Here is a 20,356-nt window from a genome sequence, read left to right as displayed (position 1 = left end):
CATTTCCACCAGGTACTTTAACATACGAAGAGTACATGTATGCGTTTTAGTATACAGTATGTACACGAGAAATTCTGGACTGTAAATGCTTTATTTTAGCCAAAAAGTTTTTCAACTTTTATTTCCGGGTCTGATGACGTTTTCTCGGAAAGAGTTCCATGGCAACAATGTCAGAAGGTTAATATAAATTATGCGTAGTAAACCATAACCGAGGTTTTCGTCTGATTATATCAAGGCAGCCATGATATTTTTAGGAACAAACTCAAAGCTCATAGCTTTTCTTGTTGCTGTTAAGATGTGGGAACTACAATGTGCAGGTAAGAACGTGATAGCGACCTGGTAAATGCACACCATCTTTGTTAAATCAAGTTCCTTTAATCTACCAAATGCTTATTCTCCTGTGTTCCTTTATTCTCAAGTGTTCCGCCGTATATTAGTAGGTCATGTACCAATATCATTTACCGTGAAGATATTAAATGACGTAAACCGGCTCTAACTGGAAACAAAATCACAATACAATCTAAAATATCCAAATCGAATCTAAAATATCCAAATTATTCAAATACTAGTAGTATTAATGAGAAGACATGGCAATAAAAACATTCTTGATCATGCAATAAGATACCCTGGGTACCAGAGGCTTCGAACTCCGCTAGAGCCGCGAAGCGGCGTCGACGCCGCTTCGCGGCTCTAAGTTCGGAGCATCTGGTACCCAGGGTAGCAATAAGACAAAAAGTCAATAAAATGTTTCCGTAAAAACGGATTTGTTTTTACATAACAGCTAACAAACTTAATTTAATAAAGTGATCAATAGAACAAAATGTTGCTCTTTGCTAGTGGAACTTTGCCAATTGAACTCTTACTAAGGTCATAATTTTTATAATCTTTTTGGTGAACATTTTATTCCAGACTTAAAAAATGATTGTTATTGCAGTTGTTGTTTTCTCTATTTTTTAGCTTTAACAAATGAAATAAAATAAAATAGCAAAGTAAAATCTATTAAATTTTGATTGCAAAACGCCTTCAAAATATGTTTTTCCCCAATGGAGAAATGTGCGAGAAATAAGAGTGTAATGAAACAACATATTTTTGTTTGTTTACTTCAAACAAGTCTTATGCATACTTAATTCATACCCAAGGGGGAGGTGATTTTTGTTGAGATATATAAATGCTAAACTCCCTCTAATGTTAATAGCATCGAATGTTTGTCATTTACAGAAGGAACGCAAGATTGGCAATGGCAATACAATAAATCAGTTTGCTTCAACGAGCGTGCGGATGCAGCTTTGTCATGGAAAGTCACACTTAGCCCCGGAGACAGCGTCTCGGATGTGAATATCTACGAGGTTTCAGTGAGGACGCAATCTGCACTCAAGATGTACAGCAAGACAAATGGACCTGAGGCCGTGTTTAAAGACCGCGTAATGCGTTTCTCGATGGCGAATGAGTTGAGTAACCAATTTCCAGTTTTCAAGATCTATTTCACTCTCACAAACCTAAGCAGCAGTGTTGATGGGTTTGGAAGCAAAAGCATTAGATGCCAAGTTAAAGGAAATAATAGTGACGACGCATCTCAGCAAAGAGATACACTACTACACGTGCAAGGTAAATGTAGAACCCTTAGCACTTGAGCCTCGCCCATACCCCGAAATAACCCAAATGCCGATTAATACCCTGCTTTGCAGATCCCCAACCCCCCCCCCCCCTTAGCGGCCAAGAAGTGGGTCATTTTTTAGTAAGGAAAATACTATAATCTTTCCATACGATACCTACGACTGGCGGCCAATCCTAGGAACGCGCCTGCCAAGCCTTACCTATTGCAGCTTTTTGATAATGTTGATTTCCTGAACTGATCCACCAACCTACGTTTTTGACTATCTCGAGTCATTGAATATAATTAATGTGACAAAATTTGAATTTGACTTTTTTGTCTATACGACATGTCTTAGCCCTGAATTACTTACTACGACGTAGTCGAACATTGTAGCGGAGTCGTAGGTTGGTTTACACTCAACGACTCGAGTTGTAGAAGTGTCGCATTACAACTAAATCAGCCTTTACTTACCGACGAAATTACTTACGTGCGAAATGTTAAACCTCAAAGATCCCGTTAAAGAATAACAAAATGTGTTGCACTTCAGTTCCCATCCGAAACTTTGCAATCCACCCTTTGAGACTCATACTCAATGAGACTGACGCCGCCCTATTCACGTGTTCCGCTGATGGGTCTCCCTCGCCCACCATAACTTGGACCAGCCCTCAGGGTCACATGGTGGGGCACGGCACATCCTATTACCGAATACCAGCGGTTAACAGAAGAATGTCTGGCATGTACACGTGCACTGTTACTGATGGCTGTGGACAAAACTACACTAAGTCTGCGATACTGACCGTGCAATGTAAGTGAATGTAGCAGGCCTCGAAATATATGGGGCTAAAGCCACTCCCCATTTCTTTATAGCTGTCCTACCATTTCTTTATAGTTGTGTAAAATTTTTAAACAGCTGTTGGTTTGGTTGGTTGATTGACTGCGGTAACTTGCTTTAATGTGGTTGACTGACTGACTGACTGACTGACTGACTGACTGACTGACTGACTGACTGACTGACTGACTGACTGACTGACTGACTGACTGACTGACTGACTGACTGACTGACTGACTGACTGACTGACTGACTGACTGACTGACTGACTGACTGACTGACTGACTGACTGACTGGCTGGCTGGTATTGAACTGTTAAAGTCACGCGTCATTTTGATCTATTATTTTTAGACAAGCCAGAAAATACAAAGCTCATCAAGCTTGCTCCGTCTAGCAATAGAGTAGGCAGGTACTCCACAATTGCCTTGAGATGCATTGCCTCGGCTAATCCATCAGTAACCAATTACATGATCTACACAAATGGAACAAGGAGTTACACCGGCACTGGCATATTCACAACAAGCATTTCAGTATTGGGAGAAGTTGAGTTTTCCTGTGAGGCTAGAAGTGCAGCTGGATATGGACTGAACGTGACAGTTTCCATCAGCGTTGAACCAAGCTGTAAGCGAATTACTAATAACCCCTCTTCAACCATCTGAAATTGTTTTCAGTTAATGTATTGAACGGTAAAAGTCCTGTGTTGTGAAATAATTCGCACAAAACTGGCAAAAATTTATTTCGCGACACTAAAACAACACGTTTTTTGGTAGTTTCTAAAAAAATATTAAAATATTAAATAAATATCATTTAATTAATTAATTAATTAATTTATTTATTTATTTATCTATTTATCTATTTATCTATTTATCTATTTATCTATTTATCTATTTATCTATTTATCTATTTATCTATTTATCTATTTATCTATTTATCTATTTATCTATTTATCTATTTATCTATTTATCTATTTATCTATTTATTTATTTACCCTAAAAACTGGAAACATATGTCGAGCTGCTTTAAAAAATAATGCTGTTTCCTATACTGAGGTAAAATTGAGTTAAAAAGCTAAAATGTATATAAACCATCACCTTTTATATATATCAACACTAACAACAACATGTGAAATTTGATGGGTGCGAGTGGTAATTGTAATATGCTTCCGGGTTCCTTTCCACGACGTGTTAACTACCACGCTATTATGTTTTATGTTTAACTTTATTTATTATTTTTTTTATAGCTGCTACATGGATTCATTTTTGGTATTTTGGGAGTTCTACTGAGGGCGAAACACTATACTTAGAATGCTATGTAAGCTGGAGATACCGCGACAATTTAACTATGGTTAAAGATGGCAAGACGATTGATTTGGTGCCAATCTGGAGACGGTATCTAAAATTGAGTCCACTTCACCGAAAAGACGGAGGAATATATTTTTGTGGAGTAACATTAAATGGCGTCGAAAACATTGGATATGACCGACTAGATCTTGATGTTCTCTGTAAGTACTAATCGCTAACCTCAAAAAACGTACGCTTTTTTGACACGATGTAGTTCTAGATAAAATAGGCCATTCCAGCTATAAGTTTGCGCGCGCATAGCCATAGAAACCTGCATCAACTACCAGAATGCAGCGCGCGCTTTTTTAAGCTTACATCAAACAAAGCGCGCGCTGCATGCCGGTAGTTGAGGTAGGTTCCCATGGTGAGTGCGAGCGCATGCTTATAGCTGAAATGGCCAATTCACACCTTTTCCTCTACAAAGGGAATTGGTCCGTGGGTGGACGGGTAGGGTCTTAAGCCCAGGAGATCTCGGAGGGTGGGCCCTTGATTTTGGTTTAATTAATTGAGGTCTTTCATCTTTGCCAAAAATCTTATCAACTGGAAATATGTAAATGGCTCTGATTCTTACACTCGTTAGTTATATTTTTATTTTAATGCAAAAAAAAATCAACTGTAAACATACACAACCTGTCATCTTTGTCATACACGTTTATGACATACACGTCCATGCACGTGTTCAAATGTAAAGTTCTAGGTGATGACATTTTTCTGTCCTCTCAGACAAACCAGAAAACACCCAATTGGTGCTATTGACAAGTTCCTACTGCTATGGGTCCGCGATACCCCTATACTGTTCAGCGGTCGCCAAACCAAATGACACCCGATACTTTCTACGCATCAACAATCAACCGCTGGCCAACAACACCATTGGTCTATTTAACGTGTCACTAAGCATGCTGGGATATCATCTCTACACATGCGCACCAAGCAATAAAGTGGGAGAAGGCGAACACAGAAGTGTCAGAATTCACGTGCAAGGTAATACACGAATTGAATTGAGAATTATACAAGTAATGATTTTTTGGCGTCTCAACAAGTCACACCTTGTCAAATCGTAACGTAAAAATTTTGAAACGCTTACAGGAGACGGAGTCACCGATACATAACATTAAATTCAACTGTCGATTGTTTTTCTGCTTTTTTCTTATATATATTCGTGTATTATCTTTCTCCTCTTCAGAGCCGCTGAAGACTGCGTCTATCCTACCTATTAATGGCACGAGGTTCACGGAGAAATCCACTGTTCAGTTGACATGCGCGGCTAATGAACTGGATTCACACGAGATAAGATGGACCAAAGACGGTGTTCTCGTGGGAGAGGGACAAACACTGATGATACAGTCAATAAACAGGACGGACGAAGGGGTGTACACGTGTACTATCAACAACACGTGTAACGTGGTGTCTGCTGTCACATACATTGGAGTCGACTGTGAGTGTCACTCAGATCAGCCATCATAATTACCAGAGAATCTTGAGAAGATATGATAACTGGCAGTCTTATTGCTTAATTCAGATTGATCTAAAAGATTTCAACCACATCAGGAATACAATTCTAGCCGTAGATGCTCTATTTTTTCTACTTACTTGAGGGATGTTGTTTTGTAAGATTTGACTGCGCGGTTGACCTGCGGGTTTTTTTTCGTAGTTGACTAGAGCCACTGCCCTAATCTTAACTTAGATTTTGTCATGATTAGTGCAGTAGCGGCGACTTCTCAATTGTGCGAGTAAAGAATCGCCATGATTTGTTAAAATGTCCAAATATTGTTTGTGTGCATCGCGAATAGTTCACAGGATCAATACAAAGATTCGTCTCTTATAAGTTTTGATCTTTTCTTATCTAAGTAATTAGATGTTTGCTCGTGATTTCAGATGTCAACATGGACCAACAAACGCTAAAATGTTCGTCCTCCCCGGGATTCATCATCCTGTCCCTCGAGACCAACACCGCCTCACCTCCCAACATCATTTGTAACAGTGGCCACGCGTCTTACAGAGGACTCGTCGCACACTCGAATGGCAGTGTCATATCGTACAGGGTGGATTTACCGGACCCGGATGTGAGTGAGGTGAAATGTCGAGCTGAAGGCTTCCCAGGGACCGAGAACACGTACACTATTGGTAGGTACTTTATGAAAATATTTTTAAATGACTTGGAAATCACAAATATTACTTTTGCTCAAATTCTGGATACACGCTAATGCCAAAAATAGCTTAAAAAGACACTAAATCATAATTACCAGAATCATGATTTCACGTCTTTTTTGGCTATTTATTTCACTTACATGCAGTATAGAAATGACTCTTTTTTTTCTTCTGTGTTAAAAAATACGAATAAGCAAGTGTTTTTTCTTCTGTGCTAAAAAAAACACAAATAAGCAAGTTTTGTCTCAAGTTTTTGTCATTCTAGCTGTCGCTGATTCCGAATACATCCGGAATGATAGCTTCAGAGTGACTAACGAGCGATATCCACCGAGCGCTGCAGTCAAAGCGAGGATTATCAAATCGGTATGTGGCATTCATGACGATACGTACCTCGTTGATTTTTTATGGTATCATGCCTCTTCCCTTCTTGCCTTTATCCTTGTGCCAGGGCCGTAGACTCACACGTTCTCAGTTTTGCACTAGATGTTATCATAGGATTGATGACCGTGCAAGGCGTAGACAAGAAACGACAACTTACTCCCACCCATAAATTCTATCATCGGGCTTAGTACAATACAATTGTTATCAATGAAAATGCATTGGATTTATTTCTAGATCAAAGAGAGTTTTGATTCTGCTTGTCTTGACACATTATCAGTAACATACAGGTATGTTTGAGACTTTTTAGTTTAAGGTTTTACACCTTGACGCGCGCTAGCATGGCCACCTGGAAATCTTTGTAAGTCAACTAATTCAAACAAATGAGGATGTGAGAAACCTAATGCAGGCGCGTAAGCAGAGGGTGGGCAGGGTACGTCAAGGGGGTGCGCAGGGTCCGCGCGCACCCCCTTTGACGGCCAAAAGAAGGGTCGTTTCATATTATGGAATCTTCAAATACTATGCTTATTTCATATAATACCTATGATTGCGCACCCCTCCCCCTCCTCGGCCAATCAGCGAGGCAAAGACTTGCTTGAGCGCACACGAGAGCACGACGAAATCAAGTTTTTATCAATCAGAACTGTGATTTAAGTTGGCTATATTCGTTTAACTTGAGTGTCTACGGTAGCGCGCGTAGCACTATAAGGCCTTACTCCACATGTTTGTTATTCCCATCCTCCATTTCCTTTATCCGCTGAGCTCCCCTCCGCAGGTTGCAAGCTAAATATCTTGGTATTGCTTATCCACTATCCATGATTACGGTGGGCTTTTTCTATCATCTGACCAAGTGACTTGTTCTTGTTTTAGGGATGGCAGCCTTGTTGTTGACGTCTCTCTCGTCCTCACTGCAAATATAACAAATCCTTTCCTGTCTCTTAAGGAAACTCTGCTCCAGAAGACGAAATTCTATGGCCTTTCTGTCGATTCTTCAAGTATAAAAATGAGCGGTAGGCTTTTTATAGTGGTTCCCTGTCTGGCGGTATCCATAGTTCTGAGAGTTGTCAATTGCAGTAGTATGCTCAAGATCTTGCCCGGGAAACAAGAGAGACTGTGAGCTTTGTGTTAAATTCGTGTTTCATTAAAAAAAATTATGTTATTCTAGCAAAGAAAAAAATTAAACCTTAAATGTATCTTCTCCAATTCATTCTTTCTCAGTCCAACTGCCGCCACTTCCAGAGTTTTTCGATGTCACAACTACGTCACAACATATAGCGGTCACGTGGTCAAACCCTTCGGGTGATGCGCAGTGCACAATGCGCGCTAGACCTCTAGCTGGAGCATCACGTGATTGGCTGACGTCATCAGGCTCTATTAGTTCAGCCTCGCTGTCGTGCGTGTTGGATGATCTTCAGCCTGACACTCTGTACGAGGTGGAGGTCACTGTGTCGGTGCGGGGAAACACGAGGCGTGACACGGTGTACATCAGTACCACCCCCTCAGGTACGTGTGCTAGTCACATGACCATTAGGACCACCCCCACAGGTACGTGTGCTAGTCACGTGATCATCAGGACCACATCATAGTGCGCATGATGGTCACGTGACCATCATTGCCACCGTTACAGTACGTGTATGATGGTCAAGTTACAACAGTGCTATCCACACAGTACGTATAATGATAGAAACGTGACCATCAGGACCACCCAAACAGGAGCAACATGTGCTAGTCACGTGATATATGGGCACGCGACCATCGCGACCACCACAGGATGGGGTGATCGTCGTCGCCGAAATCGATTTTAACCCTAAGGGAGGGCACTTTGGGCGTGAACAACAGAAATTATTACCCCTAATAGATACCCTTTTATACCCTAAGAGAAAACAGAATTGAAAAAAAAAAACCCTCAAGCACCCCCTTAGGAATAGTAGTTGGTCGAATTTTATACCCTAAAGGATGCCGGCGACTACCCCCGTCTTCTTTTCTAAGAGTCCCCCTCTGGGGGTTATCCATCACTGAAGATCTTTACCACAATCTCCAGCTTGTGTTTTGTCATTGCGAGAGTTCCATAATGTTCTCTTTCAAATTACAATTTGTATGACATTTCTATGATTTAATTCAGTTATCGAAGTCGTTAACCAAGATTCCGTTATTATCGGTCTGGCTGTCACAGTTGCCCTGTTGCTTCTGTTAAATGCTGCAACCATTACCTACTTCCTACGATGCAAGAAATCAGGTAAAAAGTGATTTAATTGTCCACACATACAGATCGTTCAGCTATCAACGATCCGTCCCGGGTCCCGGAGTAATGGTATCCAAGGACACCAGACGTGCCCGCTAATAGAGATTCCACTTATATTATCTTAGATTTAATGCCAAATAACTTTATACCTTTTTCATTTCCGCAGGAACAGAGAAGAGGCCAAGGTATAGTAATTTTATTCATATATTTATAAAGTCCTATATTTTCTAGACCATATTTCTAGCAATCGTTCTTTATTAATTGTAGATCAAATGTGGATGGAGTGGAAAATTCCCAAATTCAGGTACTATAATAGTCGAGTTCTCTTTCAAAACCAAACTATTGTAACACAGTGAAACTGGATTTTACGATACTGGATTTTACGATAGCCTCGATTTTATTATGTCGTTCCTTTCTCCTGGCGGAAATTCAGTGGAATGTACAAGAAATGACCTCGATTTTACGATATAAATCTGTTCTCCCGAGTGTAATTGTAAACAACGATATTACAGATTCTGTCTATCAAGCTAGAGAGAAAAACTAATGACAACAGACAACTACAGTACAGTTAATCGATTTTTTTGACTTGACAGATCTTGTTAAAAACAGATTACAGTCGTACAAAGAGTAACTTAACAGCCTTCCACAGAGTACTGTTACAATATTATTTTGTAAAAGTTGATAATTAACCCGACCTCGCTAAAACCTTATTTCAATGGATTTTCCTTTGTATCGTAAAATCGAAGACCTAATAAAATAAAATTTCTTTCTCCCGAGGCATATCGTAAAATCCAGGTTCCGCTGTAGCTGTTTTAGCGGATACATGGGGTCTATTTCAGTCCTTCGGCAGCCAATTGAAATTTTAAAGAGGGATCGTCAGCCACACCTTTGTTATTGATTTCTTACGTATATTGTGAAGAAATGACCTTATAAGTCTTATAAATCATTTCTTAAAGAGGGGGGCGTAAGGGTTTGCGGTGATGTGGTTTTGCATTAAATGTGGCGCAGTTTTTCGTTTTTTTGTTATTTTATTCAGCGGTATCTCTAGACTGCGCGGTTTACGATTATCGACTTATTTTGACGGTTTTGGCGTTTTTCTGTGCGGTTTCTGTGCAGTGTTCGAACCCCCTTACGCCCCTCTCCTTAAATTCAATAAATTCGATTGTGTCAATACCCATCTACTAACCAAAATCTTATAACATTTCCTAAATGAAAAATATAAATACAGTATATGATTACAATTCTTTTCAGAGTATAACGATGCAAGAAGGTTCTTTTTCGTCGCTACACACAGAAGAGCGAACCGTCACTCAACCAGGAAGAAGCTACGAGTCAATGGGCCAAACTCCTTACTCAGAACCTAACGCTACCCCAGAATACGATACAGTCACGCCAACCAAGACTGTCACGCAACACAACCAAGCACATGTCACGCGACCTAAAATATTCAGCAAAAGGAATCACGAATCAAGTACCAGTCTTCCTCGGGCTAACGCGCCTTTAAAACAACTTCATAATACCAAGGCCAGAAAGGAAAAGATTGAGAAGCCCGGTCACGTGAATGACGTCACAGCATCTACCGGGGCACGTGACCTGGAGCCATCGGCAATTTACCAGTCCCTTGATTCAGTGTTTGTTAATGAGGCGCAGTACGCATCGCTGACCCCACACACGCACGCCTCAACAGATCACATGGCGTTTGTGTATGAGAACCTGGGCAGGGATAGCGCAAAGGAAACAGATTTCTGCCATCACCTAGTTGATCAGCAAGAACCGTCTCACTCAAATACAACCACCGCGTGAGTGCAATCTTCGTCTAAAACAACAAGAGTAAACTCCGCTCACTCCAGCATCTACTACTTTTAAGTCTCATTTAGTTGTATGCGAAACCTCTACAACTCAGGTGTAAATAAGCCTACGACTCCGCTACGATGCTCGACTACGAATATCGTAGTGTATAATTTGCAGACGACTAGATTGTGCTGTCTAAATCAGCCTTTACTCACATTTTTTATAATTGTCTGGTGACACAAGCTATAGCATTTAAATTCTAGTCTTTCATATTCTCGAAATGAACTTTGTAATAAAGGGCTAAACAGCACCAACATTGACCAACATTGCGAGCGTTACATAGCTCGGCTGAACTGAAGACATTAGCAAACTGCATGCTTATGCAATAACTCCCAACACAGTGTATAAATAGCACCAGCACTAATAACCTATGCTGTTTGGATGGGGCTTTATATTCGCAGAAATAAACAACACCACAAAGTCTCAGAATGGTAATTTATTAGTTGTCAAAGATGCCTACTCGTCAGCACCCTTGGTTGCTCGGGTGTAGATCAGCTGAGAATGGTGCTTGGACACCTCCTTGATCAGACCCTTTGATTGCAGCTCCAACAGGGCTCGGCGGGCGAGGGAGCCGCGGATCTTTAGTCTCTCGGACACCACGGATGGGGTGATCAGTCTGTAGCTGGGGACTTCCTTGTACAGTTTGTCATAGGTAGCTTTGTCGAAGAGAACCAAGTTGTTCAGCTTGTCACGAACTTTTCCCTTAGACCACTTCTGCAAATTGCAACAAAGCAAACAATGTCAGAAAATGCAACTTATCAAAACAGATAACACGAAACAAAACAAACAATGTAAGACAAGATGCAACACTGAGACTTGATGCATCAAAACAAACAATGTGAGACAATATGCAAAACAGCACTGAGACTCGATGCATCAATAAAAACAATATAAAAAATATGTGTAAGACAAAGTGCAGCCAGACAAACATTGTGAGACAAAGTACATCAAAGCTAACAAAATAAGTCAAAATGAAATGAATAAACAATAGAAGACAAAGCACAAAAAAACAAACAATATAAGACAAAGGGCAACAAACAAACAATGTTAGACAAGATTGGATAAAACAATGTGGTACAAAATTTGTCTGTAGAAGGTTTCTTTTGCGGGTTGTGACTCTTATAGGAATATAGAAAGGATCTTTAAAGCTAAAACATTAACAGCTGAAAAATTTGACAGTGAAATATTTATTAATATCATTTGATGAACTAACCAATAAGTAACTTATAAGCACTGAAAACCACTTTGTGTCTGGCAAATTAATATCAGTTCTTTTTTCCAGCAGAAAAAGTGTTCTATGGGTATCAATTGTGCCCGAGCCAGATACACTATCCAGTGCCCAAGTTAACCCCAGGTCTTTATGTTGTTATATGTTTTAACTCAGGAAGGTTTGCACAGTCCTAGGGAGCAACGAGCCACTAAACATACCTTCTTCTTGGCCTTTCCGCCACCAGACCCAGCTGGCTTCTGTGCCTTCTGCGGCTTTTTAGCATCCTTCTTGGGGTCCTTCTTAGGAGGCTGAAGAAAGAACATCATAATTAACACACCAAGAGTTAATAAAAAAAGATCTTTTTGTCATATAGAATCATTGTTAGATCCTGTTTTTATCATTTTGCTATAACATAAAACTTGTAGTACACTAATCGTTCATTATTTTATTTTTTTGATATATTGGTAAAAACCCAAACATTTACCATCAAATACTGTCACGGTTCTGACCTTTGAATATCATAATTACATAATTACACTAGCGTGGCAACCTTGACAAGTTTGAATTAAACCAACTAAAACAATAAAGATGTGAGAAACATATTATCTGACTGACAAGAGCTTTACTAGCCAGCCAGTGAGGCAAAGAAATGCACAACAGAGAAATACTGAGTACCCTAGTTTTGGAGTTTATGACAGTCAGAGCTGGGATTCTCACATGCTAAATGGCCACGGTAGCATGTATCCCACTGGTGCAGATAAGAGTAAAATAATAACTGAATAAAATTTTATATGAAGAATATAAATGATATTCATAGATCACAGACTTCTATCACATACTCAGCGCATGCTACTTGATAGAGTAGTGATAACAATAAATATAGCTTTAAAAAATCCAGCTCGTAAAATCATCATTTTCAATCAGTCTACCGGAGAAACGTAACCAGGCCTATTCTGAATGGCCAAAATCACACTATATTTTGCATCTCTAAAGCCATATAAAACGAGGTATATTCTACAAAATGTAAGCTATCTTTTCTAGTATCACGTTTTGCACAATATGGATCAAAAACTTTAATCTGCAATGCGTTACATGGGTCTTAACACACGTGGCTTTAAATTCGTCACCAGGAAAGTCAGCCATTTTGACTAGCATTCGAATACAAACCACCAATATTTATTTCAATCTTATGACCAAAATAAACCATTGTTACGTTAAAATTAACAACAAATCGCCGTAATATATGTAATTATGTACTCTAGTGCTTCTTTGAGCTCATACGGTCAAAGGAACACGGAGTAAAACACGATAGAATTTGATGAATAAGGTCGACCTACCATCTTGATTTGAAGCCAAGTGCAAAGAGAAAGCCCCTCTACACATGTGGAGCGATACCCCCATAGGGGGGACCAACCTATTGCACAAGACACTCAATAAAACGACCCCTAAACTAGCTCCTAGGCTCACGCGGTTATGGAGATACCGCTAGCTAATAGCTTATAGCGCGGGTTCAAATATGGCGGAAATAGTGTGATTTATTTGTTGTTTTTCGTCGTAAAAATGGAGCGGTTTATAGTTAACTTTCAATAGCTTTTTTTGAATATGCAAAAAGCTAAGGTAAGAAGAAATATTATTTGGTACTTTCCACTTAAATTTTATCACAATTAAGCGTTCTTTCCTAAGTTTTCACTGTTTTTTTAGTCGGTACTTGATTTCACGATGAGTACGAAGATATCCTTTATTTCCTTTTATAGTATGGATCGCTTAAAAACGTCTTGACGTCTTGTTACAGTTTTTGTTTCTACAACCACTTATTCAAAAATACAAAAGAAAGTACACGAATTTGATACAAGAGTATACAAGAGATTTTATAAATAGAATAAAAAAGCCCAAACTGTCGCGATCTCGTACCAGCCTCAGCCTTTGGCAGAGTCGATTTCCAGTTTTTGGTGTATTTTAGAGATTTTATAATAAAAACAATACCAGCTCTGTGTGATTGTTGACAATACCAAGTTAAGTTTCTTGTGATTGTTGACAATACCAAGTTAAGTTCTGTGTGATTGTTGACAATACCAAGTTAAGTTCTGTGTGATTGTTGACAATACCAAGTTAAGTTTCTTGTGATTGTTGACAATACCAAGTTAAGTTCCTTGTGATTGTTGACAATACCAAGTTAAGTTCTGTGTGATTGTTGACAATACCAAGTTAAGTTCTGTGTGATTGTTGACAATACCAAGTTAAGTTCTGTGTGATTGTTGACAATACCAAGTTAAGTTCCGTGTGATTGTTGACAATACCAAGTTAGGTTCCTTGTGATTGTTGACAATACCAAGTTAAGTTCTGTGTGATTGTTGACAATACCAAGTTAAGTTTCTTGTGATTGTTGACAATACCAAGTTAAGTTCCTTGTGATTGTTGACAATACCAAGTTAAGTTCTGTGTGATTGTTGACAATACCAAGTTAAGTTCTGTGTGATTGTTGACAATACCAAGTTAAGTTTCTTGTGATTGTTGACAATACCAAGTTAAGTTCCTTGTGATTGTTGACAATACCAAGTTAAGTTCTGTGTGATTGTTGACAATACCAAGTTAAGTTCTGTGTGATTGTTGACAATACCAAGTTAAGTTCTGTGTGATTGTTGACAATACCAAGTTAAGTTCCGTGTGATTGTTGACAATACCAAGTTAGGTTCCTTGTGATTGTTGACAATACCAAGTTAAGTTCTGTGTGATTGTTGACAATACCAAGTTAAGTTTCTTGTGATTGTTGACAATACCAAGTTAAGTTTCTTGTGATTGTTGACAATACCAAGTTAGGTTCCTTGTGATTGTTGACAATACCAAGTTAAGTTCTGTGTGATTGTTGACAATACCAAGTTAAGTTTCTTGTGATTGTTGACAATACCAAGTTAAGTTTCTTGTGATTGTTGACAATACCAAGTTAGGTTCCTTGTGATTGTTGACAATACCAAGTTAAGTTCTGTGTGATTGTTGACAATACCAAGTTAAGTTTCTTGTGATTGTTGACAATACCAAGTTAAGTTCCTTGTGATTGTTGACAATACCAAGTTAAGTTCTGTGTGATTGTTGACAATACCAAGTTAAGTTCTGTGTGATTGTTGACAATACCAAGTTAAGTTTTGTGTGATTGTTGACAATACCAAGTTAAGTTCTGTGTGATTGTTGACAATACCAAGTTAAGTTCCGTGTGATTGTTGACAATACCAAGTTAGGTTCCTTGTGATTGTTGACAATACCAAGTTAAGTTCTGTGTGATTGTTGACAATACCAAGTTAAGTTTCTTGTGATTGTTGACAATACCAAGTTAAGTTTCTTGTGATTGTTGACAATACCAAGTTAAGTTCCTTGTGATTGTTGACAATACCATGTAAAGTTCGGTGTGATTGTTGACAATACCAAGTTAAGTTCTGTGTGATTGTTGACAATACCAAGTTGAGTTCCGTGTGATTGTTGACAATACCAAGTTAGGTTCCTTGTGATTGTTGACAATACCAAGTTAAGTTCCGTGTGATTGTTGACAATACCAAGTTAAGTTTCGTGTTATTGTTGACAATACCAAGTTAAGTTTCTTGTGATTGTTGACAATACCAAGTTAAGTTTCTTGTGATTGTTGACAATACCAAGTTAAGTTCCTTGTGATTGTTGACAATACCAAGTTAAGTTTCTTGTGATTGTTGACAATACCAAGTTAGGTTCCTTGTGATTGTTGACAATACCAAGTTAAGTTCTGTGTGATTGTTGACAATACCAAGTTAAGTTTCTTGTGATTGTTGACAATACCAAGTTAAGTTTCTTGTGATTGTTGACAATACCAAGTTAGGTTCCTTGTGATTGTTGACAATACCAAGTTAAGTTCTGTGTGATTGTTGACAATACCAAGTTAAGTTTCTTGTGATTGTTGACAATACCAAGTTAAGTTCCTTGTGATTGTTGACAATACCAAGTTAAGTTCTGTGTGATTGTTGACAATACCAAGTTAAGTTCTGTGTGATTGTTGACAATACCAAGTTAAGTTCTGTGTGATTGTTGACAATACCAAGTTAAGTTCTGTGTGATTGTTGACAATACCAAGTTAAGTTCCGTGTGATTGTTGACAATACCAAGTTAGGTTCCTTGTGATTGTTGACAATACCAAGTTAAGTTCTGTGTGATTGTTGACAATACCAAGTTAAGTTTCTTGTGATTGTTGACAATACCAAGTTAAGTTTCTTGTGATTGTTGACAATACCAAGTTAAGTTCCTTGTGATTGTTGACAATACCATGTAAAGTTCGGTGTGATTGTTGACAATACCAAGTTAAGTTCTGTGTGATTGTTGACAATACCAAGTTGAGTTCCGTGTGATTGTTGACAATACCAAGTTAGGTTCCTTGTGATTGTTGACAATACCAAGTTAAGTTCCGTGTGATTGTTGACAATACCAAGTTAAGTTTCGTGTTATTGTTGACAATACCAAGTTAAGTTTCTTGTGATTGTTGACAATACCAAGTTAAGTTTCGTGTGATTGTTGACAATACCAAGTTAAGTTTCTTGTGATTGTTGACAATACCAAGTTAAGTTTCTTGTGATTGTTGACAATACCAAGTTAAGTTCCTTGTGATTGTTGACAATACCAAGTTAAGTTTCTTGTGATTGTTGACAATACCAAGTTAAGTTTCTTGTGATTGTTGACAATACCAAGTTAAGTTTCTTGTGATTGTTGACAATACCAAGTTAAGTTCCTTGTGATTGTTGACAATACCAAGTTAAGTTTCTTGTGATTGTTGACAATACCAAGTTAGGTTCCTTGTGATTGTTGACAATACCAAGTTAAGTTCCTTGTGATTGTTGACAATACCAAGTTAAGTTCCTTGTGATTGTTGACAATACCAAGTTAAGTTTCTTGTGATTGTTGACAATACCAAGTTAAGTTTCTTGTGATTGTTGAAAATACCAAGTTAAGTTCCGTGTGATTGTTGACAATACCAAGTTAAGTTTCTTGTGATTGTTGACAATACCAAGTTAAGTTCCTTGTGATTGTTGACAATACAAAGTTAAGTTTCGTGTGATTGTTGACAATACCAAGTTAAATTTCTTGTGATTGTTGACAATACCAAGTTAAGTTCTGTGTGATTTTTGACAATACCAAGTTAAGTTCTGTGTGATTGTTGACAATACCAAGTTAAGTTTTGTGTTATTGTTGACAATACCAAGTTAAATTTCGTGTGATTGTTGACAATACCAAGTTAAGTTCTATGTGATTGTTGAAAATACCAAGTTCGTGTGGTTGTTGACAATACCAAGTTAAGTTACTTGTGATTGTTGACAATACCAAGTTAAGTTCCTTGTGATTGTTGACAATACCAAGTTAAATTTCTTGTGATTGTTGACAATACCAAGTAAAGTTCTGTGTGATTGTTGACAATACCAAGTTAAGTTCTGTGTGATTGTTGACAATACCAAGTTAAGTTTCGTGTGGTTGTTGACAATACCAAGTTAAATTTCTTGTGATTGTTGACAATACCAAGTTAAGTTCTGTGTGATTGTTGACAATACCAAGTTAAGTTTTGTGTTATTGTTGACAATACCAAGTTAAGTTTCGTGTGGTTGTTGACAATACCAAGTTAAGTTACTTGTGATTGTTGACAATACCAAGTTAAATTTCTTGTGATTGTTGACAATACCAAGTTAAGTTCTGTGTGATTGTTGACAATACCAAGTTAAGTTCTGTGTGATTGTTGACAATACCAAGTTAAGTTTCGTGTGGTTGTTGACAATACCAAGTTAAATTTCTTGTGATTGTTGACAATACCAAGTTAAGTTCTGTATGATTGTTGACAATACCAAGTTAAGTTTTGTGTTATTGTTGACAATACCAAGTTAAGTTTCGTGTGATTGTTGACAATACCAAGTTAAGTTCTGTGTGATTGTTGACAATACCAAGGTTAAGTTCCTTGTGATTGTTGACAATACCAAGTTAAGTTCTGTGTGATTGTTGACAATACCAAGTTAGGTTCCATGTGATTATTGACAATACCAAGTTAAGTTACTTGTGATTGTTGACAATACCAAGTTAAGTTTCTTGTGATTGTTGACAATACCAAGTTAGGTTCCATGTGATTATTGACAATACCAAGTTAAGTTACTTGTGATTGTTGACAATACCATGTAAAGTTCCATGTGATTGTTGATAATACCAAGTTGAGTTTCGTGTGATTGTTGACAAGTTAAGTTCTGTGTGATTGTTGACAATACCAAGTTAAATTTCTTGTGATTGTTGACAATACCAAGTTAAGTTCTGTGTGATTGTTGACAATACCAAGTTAAGTTTTGTGTGATTGTTGACAATACCAAGTTAAGTTTCGTGTGGTTGTTGACAATACCAAGTTAAGTTCCTTGTGATTGTTGACAATACCAAGTTAGGTTCCATGTGATTGTTAACAATACCAAGTTAAGTTCCTTGTGATTGTTGACAATACCAAGTTAAGTTCTGTGTGACTGTTGACAATACCAAGTTAAGTTCCATGTGATTATTGACAATACCAAGTTAAGTTACTTGTGATTGTTGACAATACCATGTAAAGTTCCATGTGATTGTTGATAATACCAAGTTAAGTTTCGTGTGATTGTTGACAATACCAAGTTAAGTTCCTTGTGATTGTTGACAATACCAAGTTAAGTTCTGTGTGATTGTTGACAATACCATGTAAAGTTCCATGTGATTGTTGACAATACCAAGTTAAGTTCTGTGTGACTGTTGACAATACCAAGTTAAGTTCCGTGTGATTGTTGACAATAACAAGTTAGGTTCCTTGTGATTGTTGACAATACCAAGTTAAGTTCTGTGTGATTGTTGACAATACCAAGTTAAGTTCTGTGTGATTGTAGACAATACCAAGTTAAGTTTCGTGTGATTGTTGACAATACCAAGCTAAGTTTCGTGTGATTGTTGACAATACCAAGCTAAGTTTCTTGTGATTGTTGACAATACCAAGTTAAGTTTCGTGTGATTGTTGACAATACCAAGTTAAGTTTCTTGTGATTGTTGACAATACCAAGTTAAGTTTCTTGTGATTGTTGACAATACCAAGTTAAGTTCCTTGTGATTGTTGACAATACCATGTAAAGTTCTGTGTGATTGTAGACAATACCAAGTTAAGTTCTGTGTGATTGTTGACAATACCAAGTTAAGTTCCGTGTGATTGTTGACAATACCAAGTTAAGTTCTGTGTGATTGTTGACAATACCAAGTTAAGTTCCTTGTGATTGTTGACAATACCAAGTTAAGTTCCTTGTGATTGTTGACAATACCAAGTTAAGTTACTTGTGATTGTTGACAATAACAAGTTAAGTTCCGTGTGATTGTTGACAATACCAAGTTAAGTTCTGTGTGATTATTGACAATACCAAGTTAAGTTCCTTGTGATTATTGACAATACCAAGTTAAGTTACTTGTGATTGTTGACAATAACAAGTTAAGTTCCGTGTGATTGTTGACAATACCAAGTTAAGTTACTTGTGATTGTTGACAATACCAAGTTAAGTTCCGTGTGATTGTTGACAATACGAAGTTAAGTTCTGTGTGGTTGTTGACAATACCAAGTTAAGTTCTGTGTGATTGTTGACAATACCAAGTTAAGTTCCTTGTGATTGTTGACAATACCAAGTTAAGTTCTGTGTGATTGTTGACAATACCAAGTTAAGTTCCATGTTATTGTTGACAATACCAAGTTAAGTTTCTTGTGATTGTTGACAATACCAAGTTAAGTTCTGTGTGATTGTTGACAATACCAAGTTAAGTTCTGTGTGATTGTTGACAATACCAAGTTAAGTTCCTTGTGATTGTTGACAATACCAAGTTAAGTTACTTGTGATTGTTGACAATAACAAGTTAAGTTCCGTGTGATTGTTGACAATACCAAGTTAAGTTCTGTGTGATTATTGACAATACCAAGTTAAGTTCCTTGTGATTATTGACAATACCAAGTTAAGTTACTTGTGATTGTTGACAATAACAAGTTAAGTTCCGTGTGATTGTTGACAATACCAAGTTAAGTTCCTTGTGATTATTGACAATACCAAGTTAAGTTACTTGTGATTGTTGACAATAACAAGTTAAGTTACTTGTGATTGTTGACAATACCAAGTTAAGTTCCGTGTGATTGTTGACAATACCAAGTTAAGTTCCGTGTGGTTGTTGACAATACCAAGTTAGGTTCCTTGTGATTGTTGACAATACCAAGTTAAGTACTGTGTGGTTGTTGACAATACCAAGTTAAGTTACTTGTGATTGTTGACAATACCAAGTTAAGTTTCTTGTGATTGTTGACAATACCAAGTTAAGTTCCATGTTATTGTTCCCCAGGACCCAGAAGAGTGTGTCGCTCTTGATCTCCAGGTCAGAGTAGTCACCAGCTCTACTCATCAGGCAGAAGAAGTACCTGAACTCGTAAGTCATTTCAATGAAACAAACATCTCATTAATGAAAATTATAGACGAAGTTTTACAAAAAAACACTCATTACAAATTCTAAGTACATTGTATCAATATTTTTTGTTTGTTATGAAGTGGCCAAAAAGTGTCCTGGTCAGCATGCATTTATAAGCTTAACAATTTCATAGACACAAATGGCTTCATTTCGGGTGAAATTTTTTTTATTATGCCATTCGATGACAATAGGCACACTCTAGATGTTAGCAAAAAAATACCACCAAAATCTTAAATACTCCGCCAGATATTCAAGAAAAAACGAATTCGAACGAGTG

The 20,356-nt window shown here is 37.7% G+C and overlaps 3 protein-coding genes across 7 annotated transcripts in view; 2 read left to right on the top strand and 1 right to left on the bottom strand.

Moving 5' to 3' along the window:
* Positions 1-173: 173 nt before the first annotated feature.
* Positions 174-10,806, top strand: LOC5507071. Of its 2 annotated transcripts, none has more exons than XM_032375542.2 (16): positions 174-317; positions 1,219-1,605; positions 2,142-2,399; positions 2,775-3,044; positions 3,664-3,924; positions 4,487-4,744; positions 4,947-5,198; positions 5,639-5,887; positions 6,177-6,274; positions 6,527-6,579; positions 7,160-7,299; positions 7,508-7,792; positions 8,412-8,525; positions 8,698-8,716; positions 8,799-8,835; positions 9,783-10,806. In XM_032375542.2, exons 1-16 carry the CDS (start codon positions 242-244, stop codon positions 10,332-10,334), a joined length of 3,309 nt encoding a protein of 1,102 aa, XP_032231433.2. In that variant the 5' UTR covers positions 174-241; the 3' UTR covers positions 10,335-10,806. The 2 variants fall into 2 exon arrangements, with proteins under 2 accessions (XP_032231433.2, XP_032231434.2); XM_032375543.2 differs by having other exon boundaries at positions 192-317; positions 1,222-1,605.
* Positions 10,804-13,009, bottom strand: LOC5507075 (40S ribosomal protein S25). The gene is made up of 3 exons (XM_001627690.3): positions 12,930-13,009; positions 11,811-11,900; positions 10,804-11,096 (listed from the first exon to the last, which is right to left on the bottom strand). The coding sequence occupies exons 1-3, from the start codon at positions 12,930-12,932 to the stop codon at positions 10,839-10,841; spliced, it is 351 nt and encodes a 116-aa protein (XP_001627740.1). The 5' UTR covers positions 12,933-13,009; the 3' UTR covers positions 10,804-10,838.
* Positions 13,010-13,073: 64 nt separating this feature from the next.
* Positions 13,074-20,356, top strand: part of LOC5507068 (activating signal cointegrator 1 complex subunit 2) — an 18,139-nt gene continuing 10,856 nt past the window's right edge. For all 4 annotated transcript variants that reach the window (XR_007313683.1, XM_048732335.1, XM_048732334.1 and 1 more), the window contains exons 1-2: positions 13,074-13,209; positions 19,957-20,040. Coding sequence is in view for 3 of the 4 variants with exons in the window: in XM_048732335.1 (XP_048588292.1) it covers positions 13,195-13,209; positions 19,957-20,040 (99 nt within the window). In the remaining variant the exon portion in view is untranslated. The remainder of the gene's footprint in view (positions 13,210-19,956; positions 20,041-20,356) is intronic.

This window comes from Nematostella vectensis, chromosome 9 (assembly GCF_932526225.1).
Source record: "Nematostella vectensis chromosome 9, jaNemVect1.1, whole genome shotgun sequence".
Classification (NCBI taxonomy): domain Eukaryota; kingdom Metazoa; phylum Cnidaria; class Anthozoa; order Actiniaria; family Edwardsiidae; genus Nematostella; species Nematostella vectensis.
The sequence above is the reverse complement of the archived record's forward strand: the minus strand, read 5'-3'. Positions and strand labels throughout refer to the sequence as shown.

Bases quoted from the DNA above. Each gene is read 5' to 3' on its own strand.
- LOC5507075 (XM_001627690.3), bottom strand. The intron at 11,097-11,810 runs GTATGTTTAGTG...TGCAATTTGCAG, and splicing joins GCGGAAAGGCCAAGAAGAAG to AAGTGGTCTAAGGGAAAAGT.
- LOC5507071 (XM_032375542.2), top strand. From the start codon at position 242: ATGATATTTTTAGGAACAAACTCAAAGCTCATAGCTTTTCTTGTTGCT. The intron at 3,045-3,663 runs GTAAGCGAATTA...TTTTTTTTATAG, and splicing joins CATCAGCGTTGAACCAAGCT to CTGCTACATGGATTCATTTT. The intron at 7,300-7,507 runs GTAGGCTTTTTA...ATTCTTTCTCAG, and splicing joins TTCAAGTATAAAAATGAGCG to TCCAACTGCCGCCACTTCCA.